General features: G+C 44.5%; 1 protein-coding gene across 2 annotated transcripts in view; it reads right to left on the minus strand.

Annotated features, from left to right (window-relative positions):
- Cse1l (chromosome segregation 1 like) overlaps positions 1-10,103 on the minus strand; it is a 42,665-nt gene extending 32,562 nt beyond the window's left edge. Inside the window, exons 1-2 of one of the 2 annotated variants that reach the window (XM_027423372.2) lie at positions 3,064-3,100; positions 2,508-2,602 (exon numbers count right to left, since the gene is read on the minus strand). In XM_027423372.2, the coding sequence (XP_027279173.1) occupies positions 2,508-2,592 (85 nt within the window). In that variant the 5' untranslated portion in view covers positions 2,593-2,602; positions 3,064-3,100. Of the gene's footprint in view, positions 1-2,507; positions 2,603-3,063; positions 3,101-9,967 lie in introns of those variants that run through there. The other variant, XM_027423371.2, reaches the window with a different exon arrangement.
- Positions 10,104-13,536: the final 3,433 nt, after the last annotated feature.

Here is a 13,536-nt window from a genome sequence, read left to right on the forward strand (position 1 = left end):
TCCACATACACACAGACTCTTTTTTCTTTTGGTTTTTCGAGACAGGGTTTCTCTGTAGCTTTGGAGGCTGTCCTAAAATTCAATCAGTAGACCAGGATGTCTTGAACTCACAGAGATCAGCCTGCCTCTGCCTCCAGAGTGCTGGGATTAAAGGATCGACCTACCACTGCCCAACTGAGTTTTTCAATTAAACTATGTACATCCAGACAGTTGTTACATCTCTATCAAAGCGGGGATCCAGCACACAATTTGTCTCTATCACATCATAAAGATGTAGACAGTCTAGCAAGTATGGGATCCTGGGTTCCATCCTCAGCACTGAGACAGATACAGACTGACTCTGTGAAAAATTTACTTCCCAGAAGGCAGTTTATTTCTATTTGTCCTGGGGTCATAAAGCTTTAGCATCCTCAAATTTTAAGGACATGCTTAAAAAAATTTTAAATTAATGTTGGTATAGGCTTTCTGGGAAATTCTAAGAAGATTAGAGCAATTAATTTTCCTATACCCAGGAACACATCAGGACAGTGTGACCTCTCAGAAAAAGACTGGGCCAGGGAGGTGGCTTGTCGTTCAAGCATGTGGACCTGAGTTCCATCCGTTACCCATATAAAAATGGGGTACAACAGAGCACAGTTGTAATCCCAGGGTTATTCAAGTAATGACAGGTTGATCCCTGGGACTTGCTGGCCACCCAATCAGTGAGCTCCTGGTTCAGAGACCCTGTCTGAAAAAATATTACAGGGAGGGGTCAGAGAGCCCTTGCTGCTATTCAAGAGGACCAAAGTTCAGTTCCTAGCATCCATGCGGCAACTTAACAACCAATCATCTGTAACTCTAGCTCCAAGAAATAAAATTCCCTCCTTGGGCACCAAGCACAGACAAGGCGTATATATACACACACAGACACAGTGCACACACAGGTAAAACACTCATATACATAAAATAAATTTTAAAAAAAGATAGCCAACATTTACCTCTGATTTCTGCATGTGCATGCACACATACATACACACACAGATATCACACAGGATGGGGCTGATAAAGAGGAGGGCAGTCAGATGAGGGGGTATATGTTCAAAGTACATTATATACTGGCTTGAAATGGCTTTAATAACACTGTATAATAACGAGAAAAAAATCACGCAGACTTCTCTAGAATAGGATGAGGCTAGTAATGTAATTCAGAAGTAGTTCTTAGCACTGGATTTCTTACCCAGCAAACAATGAGATGGAGAGTGAAGGGGAGTGGCATGGATACAAACCACCCACACAGTCCCAATTCTATTTACTGTATACAATCTTTCCCTCCACTCATGACTAACAGTTGTGTCTTCAGATCCTCTGAAGATAAATCCTCTCCACCAAACATGACATTATTAAGTGGTTAAGGGTATTTCTGATTCACACTGACATTGGTATCAAGGATCACCAACTGTCTGTTCATAAGAACTTTCTGACCCCCCCATTTCCAGTCTTTTGAAGTTGGTTATCATCATTCAACAATAGGGGTACTTCATATCAGTATCCTTATTTTCAAACAAAGTTTCAAATCTGACATAAAACTGGCTTGCTTCGTACTTAGAGTTACTATATTCCAACATGGCAGGTGGTGGTGCACTCCTTTAATCCCACCACTCAGGGGCCACAGGCAGGTGGACTTCTGAGTTTGAGGCCAGATTGGTCTACAGATGGACTTCCAGGACAGCCAGGGCTACACAGAGAAAAATCCTATCTCAAAAAAACGAAAACAAAGCCTGTTGGAGGCGCACACCTTTAATTGCAGCACTTGGGAGGCAGAGGCAGGTGGATCTCTGTGAGTTTGAGGCCATCCTAGTCTATAGAGCAAGTTCCAGGACAGCCAAGGCTACACAGAGAAACTTGTCTTGAAAAATAAAAACAAAACAACAACAACAAATCCAAACACTTACCCACCCTTAACAAGGACACATCTTTACAGACCACTAGTGTCCACCTGGCTAGAATCTTTTCATTTACTTTCATATCTGACTCTTAGAAACGTCTAGGGTTGAAATTCCAAGTTTATACAAGTAACTCTAGGTCTCTGACAATATTAATTAACTCAAGCTACCAGGGGAAGAAAAGAATCTTATTACTTGAATTCATTCATTTAATCACCTCTTGGGAATTACGTCTAATTTGATGCCTTAATTATTATGCTCCTAAACTTGGCAGATTTAAATGAGATTTTCAGAAAGTTCATGAGACAAAGCTTTCTAAACACACTGGTATTTTTATCCCAGGAGATGTCAAATAAAAGCTACTCAACAACAAATATTCTATCATGTGTTATAGCTACTGTAAGCAGCCAACCATGCCACATAAACTAAGCCTGAGAAAATAAGCAAACATGTATGTTAGGGTTTTTATTATTATTATTATTATTATTATTATTATTATTATATTTACAACCAGGCAGATTGCAAAAAAGGTTTCCGCCATGTGTCTCAAAGAATGAATCAATCAAAGAACAAAGACATCTTTACCTGGACGTCTAACGGCAGGATCTGGATCCAGGGTTTTCTTCAAATATTCTGTCAGTGTCTGCAAATTTGCATCGCTGAGCTCCATTGCTCTGAATCTAAAAATAAAAGAGAGTCTAAATAAGTGATCTCAAGGAGAAAGTAAATAACATAAATGAATCTTTTTGTTACTGTTTTCTTTTACTTTGCTTTAGAGAGGGTGGCCTCCTTGTTAGCTGGCCAGCCCAAAACTCTTTAGGATGGCCTTGAACTTGTGCCTTAACCCTGCTCTGTCATCTGTAAAGTATTCAGAATACAAGCATGCATCAGCACACCCAGCTAGGAATACTTTCGTATTACAACCCCTTTTCTAAAATCATGCAGTTGGAAGAGGGGTGGTTTTGGTTTTTTTTTTTTTTTAGGTGGTGGGAGCAGGATTTTTTTGAGACAGAGGTTCATATAGCTCAGTCTAACTCTGAACTAGGTATTTAGCCAATGATGACCTCAACCCTTTTTACAAATGTTATTATTTTGTATACTCATAAAAGTAAAATGCAAACCTGGCAGTGGTGCCACATACCTTTAATCACAGCAATCGAGAAGCAGAGGCAGGAGGATCTCTGTGAGTTTGAGGCCCATCTGGTCTACAGAGCTAGTTCCAGGACAGCTCTGGCAGCTGTTACACAGAGAAACCCTGTTTTAAAAAACCAAAATAAAAGAAAAAAAGTAAAGAGTAAAAACAAAAATATAAGGCTATGGCGACAGCTCAGCGGTAAAGGCACTTCCTGCAAAGCCTGGTGACTAGAGGGACTGATTCCCAGAAGCCACATGCTGAATATCGTATGCATCCCCTGCACCACACACACACACACACACACACACACACACACACACACACACACACACACACACACACAAATAAAATTCTTAGAAAATTAAATGCTAGTTTTAAAAAGCCTAATACGGGCTGGAGAGATGGCTCAGCGGTTAAAGGCACTGGTTCTTCTACCAGAGGTCCCAAGTTCAAGTCCCAGCAACCACATGGTAGCTCACAACCATCTATAATGAGATCTGGTTCCCTTTGCTGGTGTACAGGTGGAACACTGTATACACAGTAAATAAATATTAAAAAACAAAACAAAACAAAATAAAAAAAACCCAGCCAGGCGGTGGTGGCACCTGCCTTTAATCCCAGCACTCGGGAGGCGGAGGCAGGCAGATCTCTGTGAGTTCGAGACCAGCCTAGTCTACAAGAACTAGTTCCAGGACAGCCTCCAAAGTCAGAGAAACCCTGTCTCAAAAAACAAACAAAACAAAAAATTTTTTTTTCTCTGTTGTGTGCACATCCAGGCATATGCCATGGCATTTGTGTGGAAATCAGGACAAGTTGAGGGAGTTGGTTCCCTTTTTGTACTGTGTTGGTTCTGATCATTAAAACTTAGGCTATCAGGTTTAGTAGAAAGTGTCTTAACTCGTGGAGCTGTTTCACTGGTCCTTTAAATATATATTTGGGCAGAATCACACACGTGGCTATCAAAGGATAATTTTGTTTTGTTTTGGCCTTTATATGAGTTCCAGGGATCAAACCTAGATTCCCCCAACCTTTTTGTTGGCCTGTACTTTTGTTAGGGTTTTAATTCATTTTATTTTTATTTTTTTGTTTTTGTTTTATCGAGACAGGGCTTCTTTAGCTTTGGAGCCTGTCATGGAACTGGCTCAGTACACCAGGCTGGCTGGTGCTCACAGAATTCCACCTGTCTCTGCCTCCTGAGTGCTAGGATTAAAAGCGTGTGCCACTACCACCTGACGGAGAAAAAAAATTTAATTCTCAATTTTTTTTTCCTGTGCTAGAAATGAACAAATGTTAAAAATACATACATCCCATTGAACTACATTCCCAGCTGTCACATTACAAATCTAAATTAGCTGACATAGATATGGCTGATAAGGAAAAACACAGCTCAGGAAACTGGAGCATGTGACTATGGTCAATAACAGTGGCTTTAAACTAGACACTAAGAATTGGTTTAGAGTGTTCTAAAACATATGGAGCTAACCAGGAAGGATGATCATTTGAAACTCTGGGTTCAATCACACCACTTAACTTGCAAAAGAGCTGTGAAGGCTGCTGGTAGCTTCTAAAACTGGACTAGTGACGGATGCAGAGTTGTATAACTTTATTATCAAACTAGACAGAACAGTACATTTAAAATAGACAAATCCTATGGTATATACATACCTTAATAAACCTTTTTAAAACCCACTTTTGGGCCGGGAAGTGGTGCCTCACTCCTTTAATCCCAGCACTTAGGAGGCAGAGGGAGGTGGATCTCTGTGATTTCGAGACCAGTCTAGTCTACAGAGCGAGTGCCAGGATAGGCCCGCAAAGCTACACAGAGAAACCCTGTCTCGAAAACAAAAACAGAAACAAAAAAAACAAAGAACAGACTCCCCTTGACAACTTCTACACATTCACTGTGGCACACTCTCCAATGAATAAATAGGGATAAAAAGACAGTGCCTGCTTGCAAGTGCTGCCCAAAACCCCACAAGGTATGTGGTGTAAAATGTGTTCACATATATCCCAAAGAAACTGAATTCTGAAAAACACTGTCTTCTGGAGTAAAAATGCCAAAGGAATCTACAGACAGTACTTAAAGGCTAGGAAGGTTACTGGAATATTAAGTCACCCAAGATTTATTAGGATTGAGTCCTGATTGAATATTGAGAATTAGGACTCATCTCCCTATGAGTAAAGTACCAGACCTAAGAAAAGACAAATACTGACTAGGAGAGTTAACACTAGATCTACTAGGTTCCTCAGAACCTAGTTGTTTCAGAACTTAAATGTATATACAGGGAGTTTTTCTTATCTTCTTAATTTATTTATTTTCTGTGCATTGGTGTTTTGACTTCATGTACCTTCACGTATGTGTGTATGTAAGGGTTTCCAATCCCCTGGAACTGAAGTTACAGTTGTGAGCTGCCACGTGGGTGCTGGGAATTGAACCTGGGTCCTCTGGGAGAGCAGCAATTGCTCATAACTACTAAGCCATCTCTCCATCCCCCTTTGATTTTTAAAAAATATTTATTTTATGTATTTGAGTGACCAGTCTTCATGCACACCAGAAGAGGGAATCAGACCCCATTACAGATGGTTGTGAGCTACCTACCATGTGGTTGCTGGGAATTGAACTCAGAACCAAACCTCGGGAGGAGCAGCCAGTGCTCTTAACCTCTATGCCATCTCTCCAGCCCCTTTTGATTGGTTTTTAAGACAGGGTCTCACTGTGTAGCTCTGGCTGTCCTGGCACTTACTATGTAGATCAGGCTGGCCTTGAACTCACAGATTCACCTGCCTGTGCCTGCTGGGACTAAAGATGTGTGTTACCATGCCCAGCTCACTGGAGATTTTTAAAGTGGGTGAAATTCAATTAAAGCAAAGAATTTGGAACTTTGAGCTGGTAATAGTTTGCAGAACAGAAGTAAAGAATGTTCAGACTGTTTTGAAAACAGGAAGGGGTAATTTGTATGAGCTAACCATACAGTGCTAGGTGAATTTATCTGCTTTACCATTTGTTTGTTTGTTTTTTGAGACAGTTTTTCTGTGTACCCTTGGCTGTCCTTAACTTGCTCTGTAGACCAGGCTGGTCTTGAACTCGGGGATCCACCTGCCTCTGCCTATCCCCAAGCACTGGCATTAAAGGCATGTGCCACCACTGTGCACCATTAATCTCAAACTACAATAAGGGAGGGAACTCGGTGGCTAATTTACATGCCCATGTTGCTATCAACTCAAATCTACCTGCCTGATTCATGATACTTTTTCTGCTCCCCAAGGCAGCCTCTAAGTGGAAATGACAAGGTTGAACTAAGAACATAACAGAAAGCCCAGTGTTAAAGAGAGCAACCTGGAAGCTGGAGAAAGGAGCTGCAGTCAAGGAGGACGACCAGACACCAATACCACCCTTTTAAAGAATGAGAGAGAGAGACAAGGTCTCACAAACTGGCCTTGAACAACTCTGTCAAGAACTGGGATTACAGGCATAATCACAATCACAGTACTACCATAGTCTGCTAAGCTTTCATCTTGATACACACTGAGAAAAAGTAAAGACAAGGACTACTCTCTAATGTGCCAACAGCCAGAAACCAAGACCCTCAAAAAAAAAAAAGAAAAGCTATGCTATCTGTATTCTTACTGCAGTCCTTTTCCCTTAGCTATAAAAGGACTTACCCCAAGGGGAGTCAATACTGAGCTTCAGAATGGGTGGCCAGACCTAACTTGGGGCACAGGTTATGACCCACAAGTTTGATACAATTTTGGGATAGCTTGTCTCCCACCCACAATGCTGGGCTTACAGGCATTCATGTTCCACATGACTATAAATGAGTGCTGAGATTTGAGTTCTAGTACTTGTGTTTGCTCTACTGACGCATTCACCAGCCCCCCAAAAAACTTGGGGTTGGGGAGATGGTTCAGCAATTAAGAGAACTTGCTGCTTGCTGTATGCTTTCTATAGCTATAAATACCATGCTCAAACTGAGCAGTGGTGGCACATGCCTTTAATCCCAGAATTTAGGAAGCAGAGGAAGATGAATCTCTGGAGCCTGTCCTGGAATTTGCTCTGTAGACCAGGCTAGTCTCAAACTCCAAGAGATCTGCCTGTCTCTGCCTCTCCCAGTGCTGGGATTTCAGCTTGCTTTCTTATACCACCCAGAACCACATGCTCAGGAGTGGTACCACCAATAGTGGGCTAGGCCTTCCTATAATAATCAGTAATCAAAAAATTAATAATAATAATAATCCCAGAGTCTTGCCTACAGGTAACCTGATGGAGACAATCCATCAACTAAGGTTCCTGCTTCCTAGATGACTCTTGCTTAGTCAAAGAACAAACGGCTATAAGAGGACCTTGACTAATTCCCAATGCCCACACTGCAACTCACAACCATTTGAAACTCCAATTCCAGGGAATGACACCCTCTTCTGGTTTCCTCAGTATCAGCCACACACATAGTACACAAAGGCAAACACTTAAACACACACAAAAAAATGATTACATCTTTTGAAAAAAATCTTGAATGAGTAACTGAAAGTCTAGCCTCTTCCTACAGTTACAAATGAAGGTTTTGGGAATAAACACTGTTTCCTATCGTCATCTCACAAACACCCAAGATAAAAATGACCCAAGATATTTGCCTTTTTCTTAGATATGTCTACTGCACTGAGATACCCATTTCTGAGGCCTTCCTTACATCTGAGGAGAGGGGAAGAAATCTAGTAAATGAAAACCTATAATACATAGTAAGAGCATAACTTAACACCTATCCTCACCTTAAAATTTTTAACAAATGTATGTGTATGTGTGTATCTCTGTATGTTTCTGCCTTTATGTATGTACACTTGACAGCAGATGCCCAAGGAAGGCAGAGGCCATCAGATCCCCTGGAGCTAGAAATATAGGCAACAGTGAGCCACCCATGGGTACTAGAAACTTACCTTGGGTCCTCTGCAAGGGCAATACATGCTTCTGATTCCTGAGCCACCTCTCCTGTCACCATAATTTTTACCATATGCATTTACTGTGTGCACGTGTGCTACAGCATGTGTGTGGAAGTCAGAAGACAATGTGCAGGAGTCAGTTCTCTCCTTCTACCATGTGGATACCAGGGAACAAATCCAGGTTGTTAGGCTAGGTAAGGATTACCTGCCCTCAATCCATCTTGCCTACCCTATCCTTAGCTTTTTTAAAAGAACAGTTATTAACTACACTTCAAGAGAACAGAAGGCTGGGCAGTAACTTGAGTGCCTACTGCCTTTCTCTGCTTCTAATCAATCACAGTAATCTACCACTCTGTATCATATCCAAACTCCGTGCACTACCTACAAAGTCCCATCTCTCTATTCTTCACACAACTGAACTGGATTTCCTAAAATATCCCAATATTCCAAGTCAGTTTCTAGACTTGAAATTGTGCATCCTACTCCCTCTGCCTGAAATGCTGTTCCCTCACTTTCCCCTGGATAGTCTCTGCTCTAATGCCACCTATTCAGAGAAAATGTCTTCACCTGTCAGCTTTCTGTCACTTGTCACTACCTGAAATAATCTAATTCATGTTCTCCCCGAAACTAGAATATAAGGTCCCCAAAGAGAAACAACAAATAAAGCAATAAATCAATTCCACAATTAGAGTACTGCTCTCACTCACCCAATCCCTGGTAGAGAATGGCTTCCCAAATCAAAGAAATCAAAGAAACCAGAGGGGGTTAAAATTGCTATGTGCAAATGGGAACAGGGTGAAAGGGAGTTGGGTGTGGTAGCCTACACTTGTAGAATGATGAATCTGAGGTCAGATCCTTCATCCAAAACTTAAAAAAAAAAAAAAGGCCTTCCATGTCTTCATGAAATAACAGGAGCATCCATCACGTGGCTTGCAAACGTGCAACCAACAAGAAAGGTTATCATCGAAGAGCTAACATCAGAGCAGATGAAAAGGACGAGAAACAAGCAGTAAGAACTACCTATAAGGTCAATGCTGTGGAGGAAAATAAAGCTGGGTGATGTGAACTGAGAAGTGAGAACTGATGCCTAAGAGGGGAACTTCAAAGGCAGAGAGGCGGGGAATTCTTAAAAAGGAGCGGGTCAGCATGGCTACAGTGCTTCTGGAGAGATGGAGTGAGGCGCACGGCAGCTCAGGTGAGACCTCTGGGAAGTACAGTCAACAATCAGTGGAACCCCAAAGCCGCTTAACCAAGTGTGCAAGTGATGAATGAATCTGAGTTTGAGGTGAGGATAAAAATGCCATTTCCGAGGGAGAGATTGCTCAACATGGGCGAGAACACGGACCCACCACCAGCATCACCTTATCAGAACATTACATTTTTTCACAGAGACGACGACCGGCTCTGAATTACACTCCTAGGGAGAGACTGTGTATGCAAGAGGCCAGATTATCCAACTAGAAAGCCAGCGCGCCCCAGGAAGGGTAACCCCGTTCGACTGTACGTTCCTCAGTTCCCAGGAGCGCGAACGACTCAGCCAGGTGAGACCCCGAGGCCCAGGTCCCCTGCGGAGGAGCCCGAGGACCCGCGAAGCCAAAGCGGTGCACGCTCCGGCCTCCTTCGGAAGCAGGGTGCGGACCGGCTCGGCCAACTCAGGCCTCGGCGCCCAACACCGCTCACGCTGCGGGCCCCGCCGGCGCGCCGAGAACGGACGCGCCGGCGCGGCCAATCAGCGGACACCTACGGAGCGAAGGGCGGCGGCGCGACCAATCAGCGCGGCGCCGGAGGGGAAGGGGCGGGAGCTGCGGGAGCCAGCGTGAGGCCGAGCCTCAAGCTGCCCTGGCTTCCCGGAGCGGTCAGGCCCGGCCCTGCGGCGGCGTGCGGGGAGGCGCCGGAGCGCGGCCGCACGCACAGGCCCGCACCCACTTCCCAGCGCTCGTCCCCTCCCCGCGGCCGCCCTGCTCACCCCATGCCTCACCTCGCGGGGACACCGAGACCGAGGAGGGAATCCCAGGCGAGAGAGAGCTGCAGCCGACGCTACCACTCCCGCCGCTGCTCCGCCTCACATTCAAACCCCGGCAAAATGGCGCGGCGGCGAGGGTGGCGGCCACGGCGCATGTGCGAGAGAGGCCGCGACAAGGGGCGGAGCCAGGGCTGCTTTTGGCCCCACCCCGGCTGCAAGGGCCAATCGGAACCCCGCTCGGTTCTGCGGTGGCGTCGCGAGAGACCACGTCCTTTGACGCAGGCTGCTGGTTTGGATTTCTTTGCTCAGACCATGGCTTGTTCTGCAAGTGGCTGTGCTATGGACTGTGCTCGTTCCCGTCAGAGAAGGGAGAGGCCGTCCATTCTAGGACAGGCAGAATAACCGAATGAGTAAGACTCCCAAGCTGAGGGATGGATAGCTCGGTTGGCTAAAGGTGGCCATGAAACTAACAAGATATGAGTTCGAATCCCCTGCAGTCAAATAAAAGTCCGCCTGGGCTGCTGACTGTAATCCCGTATCTGGGAAAGCAGGTACAGGAAGATCCCTGGGGCTGGTTGGCCAGTGTAGCTAATCGGTGAACTCCTGTTTCCATGGGAGATCCTGCCTCAAAAACTTAGGTGGGGAGGAACTGAAGAAGACGCATACGCGCGCGCGCGCACACACACACACACACACACACACACACACTGAGAATCACACACACACACACTGAGAATCACACACACACACACACACACACACACACACACACACACACACACACACACTGAGAATCACACACACACACTAAGAATCACACACACACTGAGAATCACACACACACACACACACACTGAGAATCACACACACACACTGAATCACACACACACTGAGAATCACACACACACACTGAGAATCACACACACTGAGAATCACACACACACACACACTGAGAATCACACACACACTGAGAATCACACACACACACTGAGGAAGACACACACACACACTGAGGCACACACACACACACAGACTTTAGAAGCCTAGAAGGATTTCTGAAGCTAGATTCCACAGCACATAGCACACGCTTATTACCCCCATCACTTGGCGTGTAGGAGGCGGAGGCAGGAGAATCACCATGTATTGATTCCACAGCACATAGCACACGCTTATTACCCCATCACTTGGCGTGTAGGAGGCGGAGGCAGGAGAATCACCATGTATTTGAGCCCTACATGGTCTACATAGTGAATTTGAGGCCAGTCAGAGATAGGGAGTGAAATCCTTTCTCAAAAAAAAATTTTTTTTTCAGTTGATGTAGCCAGTGGCAACTTGAAGATAACTGGGATGAACAGGGGAGGCCCCTGAATAAGAGAAAATTTACCTTTTCAAAAGCCAGGAGGCAGCTGTGTGCCTGTTGGCCTGGCAAGCATTGGGGAGAACGGTGAGGGCTTGGAAGCCAGCTCAGCTTGCTTGCTCTGTTCCTCCCAGCTCCAAGCTTACCCTACCTCACAGCACTGATACTTGCTCCTACCTCTGCCTGGATGCTCTTCTAGATCCAATAATGGTTGGCTCCCTTTGCATTTGGTCGCAGAACAATGGCAGCTCCTCAGGGATGTCTGAAATTGCCCACTCCACCTTAACTTTAACTCAACAGCACACCATTTAGCCAGTAAAAGACAGGCTGCCCAACTTGACACAAATTTCAGGGAGCAAACACTTATTTTTATAATAGATTTACAGGAGAACACTTGCCCTGCAAAAGCATGCATTGTTTATGTAAGGTTCCCATTGAACTGGGAATTCTGTATCTTTTTTGGTTTTGTTTTTTTGAGTCAGGGTTTCTCTGTGTAGCACTGGCTGTCCTAGCACTCACTCTGGAGACCAGGCTGGCCTCAAACTCACAGAGCTCTGCCTGCCTGCCTGCCGGAGTGCTGGGATTGAAGGTGTGTGCCAGCTGGGCATTCTGTATCTTATCTAGCAGGCTTGATTTCATTATATCATTCTGAGTTAAAATATTTTTAAACATTTATTTATGTAGGGGGAGGGGTAAAAGGGTGCCATGGTGCATGTGTAAAGGTCAGAGTACAACTTCTCCCCAGAGAGTCACTTCTCCCCAGCTTGTGGGTTCCAAGGATTGAACTCAGGCCCTCAGTCTTGGCAGCAGTGCCGTTACCCCCAGAACCAGCGTTCATTATGCTTTCTGTCTGGCATTTATAAGTCTCTGCAATTATCACCCATCAGCCCAAGGACTCTTAATGAAAGAGCTTAGGGCTTACTGTTCTTTATAGCTGTGACCCCAGTACTTAGCACACCCTAGATGCTCAATCAAGATGTGTTGGGTATTTTTTTTTAAGGTTTGTTTTTAATTTTCTGTGCACCACATGTATGCAGCTCCCAAGGAGGCCAGAAGAGGGCTTTGTTCCCCTGGAACTGAGATTAAGGATGGTTGTAAGCTACCATGTGGAAGCTGGGAACTGAACCTGGATCCTCTGGAAGAGCAGCGGGCATTTTTAACCGCTGAGTCACCTCTCCAGCCCTCATGTGTTGGGTATTCACATAGGAGTAGGTGAAATGTCATGTGTAAATACAATGCGTTTACTGTTGGGGCATGAGATTGAACTTGACACCTCATTTATACAAGGCAAGCACTCTACCATTGAGATATAACACCAGCCCATAAGGGAGTATCTTCTTTTAAAGATGTATTTATTTATTTATTTTGTATAGAGAGTTCTGTCTGCATACATTCGAGCAAGCCAGAAGAGGGTGCCAGTTTTCATTACAGATGGTTGTGAGCCGCCATGTGTTTGCTGAGAATTACTCTTTTGAGACCTCTGGAAGAACAGCCAGTGAGTGCTCTTAACCTCTGAGCCATCTCTCCAGCCCTCATGAGCAATTATCTTAATCATACTATTCTGCTTCTCTGAAACAACCATTTTCTTCTAGCCTTGGGAAGTAGAAAGCTAATGAGTTGCCTGTCTTTCATCTTTGAGGGCCATTCACAAGGCCTGGAGATATAACTCAGTGACAGAGCATTTCCTAGCCTAAGCAAGGGTGTTGTTAGAAATCTAAGTTCAAGGTCTTAAAGTAGGAGACGGCCACTCCAATTGAAATGTCAACAAGGCAAAATTTGATCTAGACTCTAAAGTCTAGACCAGTGGTTCTCAGCCTTTCTTGGTACCACTATGTGGTGACCCCCAACCATAAAGTTATTTTTGTTGTTACTTCATAACTGTAATTTTGCTACTGTTATGAATCATAATGTAAAATCTGTGTTTTCTGATGGTCTTAGGCGACCCCTGTGAAAGGGTCATTGGACCCCAGGTTCAGAACTGCTTGCTGCTCTAGATTCTAGAGCATGTTGCTCACAAAAGAGCAGGCATGGGGGTGGGAAGGCAGTAAGTGCGCTACATTTTAATTCTATGCAGGTGGTAACTGTGTCTTTTTCCTCATTGGCTGGTGTCTGACTTCACATTCTTTCTCGATCAGCTAGTTTCAAAAGGAACTGAAGAACCAGGCATGGTGATACAAACCTTTAATCCTAGTTGAAGTCAGCTTGGTCTACAGAGTAAGTTCCAGAA

This window comes from Cricetulus griseus, chromosome 6 (assembly GCF_003668045.3).
Source record: "Cricetulus griseus strain 17A/GY chromosome 6, alternate assembly CriGri-PICRH-1.0, whole genome shotgun sequence".
Lineage (NCBI taxonomy): Eukaryota > Metazoa > Chordata > Mammalia > Rodentia > Cricetidae > Cricetulus > Cricetulus griseus.